This window comes from Arachis duranensis, chromosome 6 (genome assembly GCF_000817695.3).
Source record: "Arachis duranensis cultivar V14167 chromosome 6, aradu.V14167.gnm2.J7QH, whole genome shotgun sequence".
Classification (NCBI taxonomy): domain Eukaryota; kingdom Viridiplantae; phylum Streptophyta; class Magnoliopsida; order Fabales; family Fabaceae; genus Arachis; species Arachis duranensis.
The window spans coordinates 109,717,107-109,723,469 of NC_029777.3; the positions used below are offsets into that span (position 1 = coordinate 109,717,107).

The window sequence follows — 6,363 nt, forward strand, 5'->3', positions numbered from 1 at the left end:
TAGGGACTCGATTAAAAGGAAAAAAACTATAGGGACCTAATTAAAAATTCGGCCAAACTATAGGGACCAACAGAGTAATTAAACCTATTTTTTATTATGATAAATTTTAGTAATAATTACGAAAAATATTTTTTATATATATGTAGATAGTGAAAATATTTTAAAAACTAAAATTTGTACACCCAATTCTCTTCGATTCCCATTATGTGCATGGTAGTTTTTTTTCTTTCTTTCGTTCTAATTTCGTACTTTAAAGTTTTATAATGTTGCCAAGGTTACTTTTCTACCGTCAATATTTAGTGTAGACAGCTATCAATTTGGCCAACTTAGTGAATGAGACATGCATCAATATCATCGTACAATAAAAATTGATTATCTACTTCCTTTTGAATTCCCCATTTTAGTTACTTTCATAACGAGTATTAAAAAAAGCCATACATGCATTTTCCATGGTTAGTTGAATCTGTAAGTGTAAATTTTAAAATTTATTTATGTATCTATTAACCGGAAGTAAAGTTTGATTAAGCTAATAAACTTTAATCTTAATGACAATAAAACTATACACAATATGTTTATGGAAAAGTTGAATGTTACTCTACGTCACAGGAAGATTTTTAAAATTTAAAGACACGTGTGTGTGTTTTTTTCTTTCCGAAAGGTAATATTTAATTTCTATAAGCAAATTACGATTGTACCAATATAAACAATTAGAGAAGTGAAGAAAATACCTAAGGTTACTAGTAATACTATAGGTAGTGAGTGATTAAGGAGGTACAAAAATAACTAAAAAATTAAGAAGAACCCAAATAATGAACACGTATAAAAACTGACAAAAGGCAGAGACTGATACAAGCAGTGTTTAAAACCACACAAAGATGAGTAGTTAATTAAATAGTTAAATGAATCTAAATTATACTATTAAAAATTTGTTGAAGTTTTATATTTAATTTAATCGATTAATGGTCGGATTGATGAAATTGGTACTAACAAATTACTCGATAGTGTAAGTCAGCAAGATTTATTCTTATTATATCGGATCTCTTAAAATGAAGAGATTCGTTCTCAAAATATTATCCATGCTAGGTTTTAACTTTTAACACAACTGATTGTTCTGTTACAATGTCTAGGGATGAATTAACATCCATATACACTATTATGTTTTCCTATATTACTACTAATTATATTTTTTCTTTTAAATATAGTACTAAAAAACATAGATAGAACACGCGATACATAGATGATATTATACAGAATCTTAACGACTTTTAGACATGATGAACTATATCAATAGATATGATTAACCAGTTAAAAAATGTTGACCGTAATCCTCAATTGTCTGTCATTATTTGCTGAAATTACTGAAAAGCTCGCAACCAGTTCATTTTTGAAGATTCTACTTTAATGCCGTCTACCATTCAAGCAAGTTCTGTTAAGTTGTTTCGTGAAATCTAAAGAACTCCCAATTTAGATTGTTATCTTTATGATGCAAATTCTTAGTTTCATTTAATTTGATTTATCATTCTTTCTTCTTTAAAATTTTTCTTCGTTTTTCAATCATACACCATTGGATGAATATTTTCAGTGTATTATTTTAAAAAAATTTTACTTTTTATTATGATGTCCAATTTTTAAACATCTTTATACTTTATTTTTTAATAATTAATAAAATATAACTTATTATGTTTGAAAAAAAAATACGAAGATGTTGATACATCATATAATATAATAAAATATATAAATACTAAGCAATATATTATAATAAATTAATAACAAAATGCCATAACGAAGTTAAGAGCATTTATTGCTAAAATTTATGTATAAGTACACAATAATAAAATACAAAATAGAGAATAGAATTATAGTTTAAATACCATAATTTTTTTATACTCGTCTAAAAATTCGCAAAGTTTAAGTCTCCCAGTATTCAGTAAAAAAAACGAGGACATATAATTGCATGAAGGGCATTATAGTGAATTCAAGTATCCCAGTAGAGAATCTAATATTCCAAAATAAATAAACCAACCAAGAAAGAAAAACCATCCACCAGCATCACCAAAGCTACCACCACTGAATGGTAGCAGCAAAAGAGAGGCCGGAGAAGAACAAGAAACATAGATAGATGGCTCTGAACGACTTCTTCGCCGGCGAGATCGCGACGGAGCTCATGAAGATGCTGATAAGCATATCACGCAAGTCACTCCTCTGCAGAACAAGCGCTGATCAGCTCAGAACTTACATCAACGAACTACTCCCTACCATTCAAGAGATCAAGTACTCCGGCGTCGAGCTTCCCGCCGATAGGCAGCGCCAGCTCGACCGCTTTTCCGAGATTCTTCGCTCCGGCGTCGAGCTCTCACATAAGGTTTAATTTCGATTCACTTATTTTTATATATGCAGTGATATTTTGCCAAATGTTATTCGGTGCTGTAACGGTTATTTCTAGTTTGCACGCAGATCGAGACGCACAAACAGTTACTTCTAACAGAAAGTGTCTCGAAAGATGTGCAGAAAAACAACACAAAACTGTTCATAACATTTTGATGAAAAAAACACTTAGTTGATTTAAGTCGTTTAGTATAACAAGATTTTTGAGTTTATTTGAATGGAAGGTTCCAGTATTCTAAGATGAGTTAAACTAGGCTAGTTGAATTTCAGTGAAGCTGGAATGGAAGTAAATTCTACAGAGTTGCTGATATAGTTTTGGATATTGTTTATTATTCAAGCGGTTTCAATTATTGTGAATAGAGTAAACTTGATTGTAGTGATTTAGTGTAAAAGCTTTTTCTATATAAATGTTTAATTTAGTATCAGCATGGAAAAGAAATAAATTAAGTTGTCAGACAATAACTCTTGTGATTTCATATACATGTAATTTACATTGATAGTATATTAAAATTGATCTGTGCAAAATGTGTTGAAGGTTCTTAATTCGAACCGGTGGAACGTGTACAAGAACTTGCAGCTAGCGAAGAAGATGGAGAAGCTTGAGAAGACCGTGTCACGGTTTGTGCAAGGTCCAATGCAAGCTCACATATTGGCTGATGTGCACCACGCCCGGGTCGAGATGGCCGAGAGGTTCGACCGGGTCGATGCGTCGAACCAGAGGCTAGAGCAGTACTTTAGTGCCATGAAGATAGGAGTGGGAGGAGGAGGGTGGATAGAGGAGGCTGTGAGCAGCATGGAGGTGGATGAGAGTGGGGTGGAGGGTAATTTGGGGAATTTAGGTGTAGGTTTGGAACTTGGAAAGAAGAAGGTTAAGGAAATGGTAATTGGAAGGAATGATATTTGGGTTGTTGGGATTTGTGGGATTGGTGGCTCGGGGAAGACTACACTTGCTAGAGAAGTATGCAAAGATGAACAAGTCAGAAGTAAGCCTTCAATTCTTTTTGAAGATCTTCAACTTCAATTGCCTTTTCCTTTTATAAAAGAATAGGGTTATTGATGAGATTGATTCCTAGAAAATCATATATGATTCAATTTAGTTCCTGAAAGATTTGATACTTCAATTTAGTTATCTAAGAAATACCAATATAAATCAAATCTGTTCTTCTGATAATTTTCAATTGACGTGTCACCATTAAGTATTATATGACACATTAAAAACATGAAAATGACACAATTTACCTCGCACATTAGGGTTATGAGTGTGAAATGACCAACTAAACTCACATTGGTATTTTTTAGGGACTGAATTGAGTTATTGAATCCTTAAGAGACCAGATTGACTTGTGTAACCTTTTAGAACCATTTTGAATCCAATGCATATGACTACGATAGAGATGTTGGGATAAAGAGAAATTCTTAATTTTCTAGCACTGGTTTTGATGGTTAAGTTTTGCAGGTCATTTCAAGGAAAGAATCTTGTTCCTAACAGTCTCACAATCTCCAAATGTTGAGCAACTAAGAGCAAAGATATGGGGTTTCATTATGGGAAACCAAGGCTTCATAAGTTCAAATTATGTTGTTCCTCAAAGAATGCCACAAACTGAATGCAGGAGTGAAGTTCAAAGATTGATTGTTCTTGATGATGTTTGGTCCCTCTCTGTGTTAGAACATCTTGTGTGCAGAGTACATGGTTGCAAGTTCATTGTGGTTTCGAGAGAGAGATTTCCAACAATTTTCAATGCTACTTATGAAGTGGAATTGCTGAGTAAAGAGGAAGCATTAGCTTTGTTCTGTCACCATGCTTTTGGTCAAAAATCAATTCCTTTGGATGCTGATAGCAATTTGGTCAACCAGGTAAAATTTTAGTTCTTAACTTTGATCAAGCATGTAATGCTCAATAATACCATGTTTTTGGATTATTTTCAATATTATATGTACCGTTATTCAAAAAGTTTAAGTTGATTAGTTTGAAGCACGTGAGTGATTAAATATATGATACCAAAGATAATTTCTTTGCTGATTCTTGAATCCAATGTAAAAAAAACAGGTTGTGACCGAATGTGGAAGGCTTCCGTTGGCTCTTAAAGTGATCGGAGCTTCATTGCGCGATCAGACCGAGATGTTCTGGGCTAGTGTCAAGAACAGGCTATCTCAAGGACAAAGCATTGGTGAATCCTATGAAATCAACCTCATTGATAGAATGGCAATCAGCACAAATCACTTACCAGAAATGATCAAAGAATGCTTTTTAGATCTTTGTTCATTCCCAGAGGATAAGAAGATTCCACTAGATGTTCTCACTAATATGTGGGTTGAAATCCATGATATTGATCAGAAAGAAGCTTTTGCAATTGTTGTGGAGCTCTCAAACAAGAATCTTCTCACATTAGTGAAAGAAGCTCGGTATGCAAGCTAAAATGTGATATTTATATTTGTTTTGTTTTGTTTGATTACTTCACAATGATAGTATAATTTCTAAACCATATGGATATGATATTTCAATATATCAGTGCTGGTGGCATGTATAGCAGCTGCTTTGAGATATCTGTTACTCAGCATGATATACTGAGAGACCTTGCTCTTAATTTGAGCAATCGCAGCAGCATCCGTGAACGCCGCCGATTAGTTATGCCTAAACGAGAAGATCACGGCCGACTGCCTAAACAATGGTTGAGATATAAGGACAGGCCATTTGAGGCTCAGATCGTTTCAGTTCACACAGGTATACTATATTTCGATTTCAATGGTAAATTAGTCAGAAGATTGGAACAATGATAATTCAACACCTAAAATACATTTTTTAGGTACTATAGACTTGTTTAGTTTTTCCAAAGATGAGATTGTTACTAATTTAATCTTTTGAAATCTAAACAAGTCTTTGAAATTTATCTTTGTGACAATTTGTTCTTTGTCTTTGCTCTGCCATTCATATTAGTAGGAATGTTAAACATTGCAGGTGAAATGAAAGAAGAAGATTGGTGTCACCTTGAGTTTCCTAATGCCGAAGTTTTGATAATCAATTTCACATCCAATGAATACTACTTACCTCCCTTCATTGCAAAAATGCCAAATTTGAGGTCATTAATTATCATAAACTATAGTGCATCATATGCTTCCCTTCACAATGTATCAGTTTTTCAGAATTTGACCAATCTTAGAAGCCTTTGGCTTGAAAAAGTTTCAACCCCTCAATTATCAGGCACTATAATGAAAAGCTTAGGGAAATTATTCATAGTCCTATGCAAATTAAATAATAGTTTAGAGGGTAAAGAAGCAAACCTAGCACAAGCATTTCCTAACCTAAGTGAACTCACTCTTGATCATTGTGATGATGTTACTGAATTACCCTCAAGCATTTGTGAGATACATTCACTTCAAAACTTGAGTCTCACAAACTGTCACAATTTGACCAAATTGCCCTCAGAACTAGGCAAGCTAAGATCACTTGGGATACTAAGACTGTATGCTTGTCCAGAACTGAAATCACTTCCTAGTAGCATATGTGACATGATTAAGTTGAAGTATATAGACATATCTCAATGTGTTAACCTTGCAATGTTCCCTAATGAGATTGGAAAATTGGTGAATTTAGAGAAGATTGACATGAGGGAATGCCCTATGATTAAGAGTTTACCAAAATCAACAGTGTCATTGAAGAATCTGAGGCTTGTGATATGTGATGAGGAGGTACAAGAGGTTTGGAATGAGGTTGAGAAGGCAAAGCCAAATCTCCACATTAAAGTCTCAGAGCAATACTATGATTTGGATTGGCTTAAAGAGTGATTCATTGACCTTGGTGTCAATTTTCTTGTCCCTAATTTTTTGTAACTATCAACTATATATTTTTAGTCTTCTCTCTATAGACATCTTTTATGTAAGAAATTATGTTTATATACTGACTAAAAATATTGTGTATATAAGTGGAATTATTGATTAAAATTCCAAAGTATAATACTGATATTTCAGATGTACTTCAAA

At 33.2% G+C, this 6,363-nt stretch overlaps 1 protein-coding gene across 1 annotated transcript; it reads left to right on the forward strand.

The window, feature by feature from the left end:
• Window positions 1–2,022: 2,022 nt before the first annotated feature.
• On the forward strand, window positions 2,023–6,363 carry LOC107495819 (probable disease resistance protein At4g33300). The gene is made up of 6 exons (XM_016117017.3): window positions 2,023–2,362; window positions 2,921–3,368; window positions 3,842–4,239; window positions 4,433–4,788; window positions 4,896–5,107; window positions 5,342–6,363. Exons 1-6 carry the CDS (start codon window positions 2,120–2,122, stop codon window positions 6,166–6,168), a joined length of 2,484 nt encoding a protein of 827 aa, XP_015972503.1. The 5' UTR covers window positions 2,023–2,119; the 3' UTR covers window positions 6,169–6,363.

Coding starts and splice junctions, on each gene's coding strand:
- LOC107495819 (XM_016117017.3), top strand. CDS start 2,120: ATGGCTCTGAACGACTTCTTCGCCGGCGAGATCGCGACGGAGCTCATG. Junction 2,363..2,920: donor GCGTCGAGCTCTCACATAAG/GTTTAATTTCGA, acceptor AATGTGTTGAAG/GTTCTTAATTCGAACCGGTG. Junction 5,108..5,341: donor GATCGTTTCAGTTCACACAG/GTATACTATATT, acceptor TAAACATTGCAG/GTGAAATGAAAGAAGAAGAT.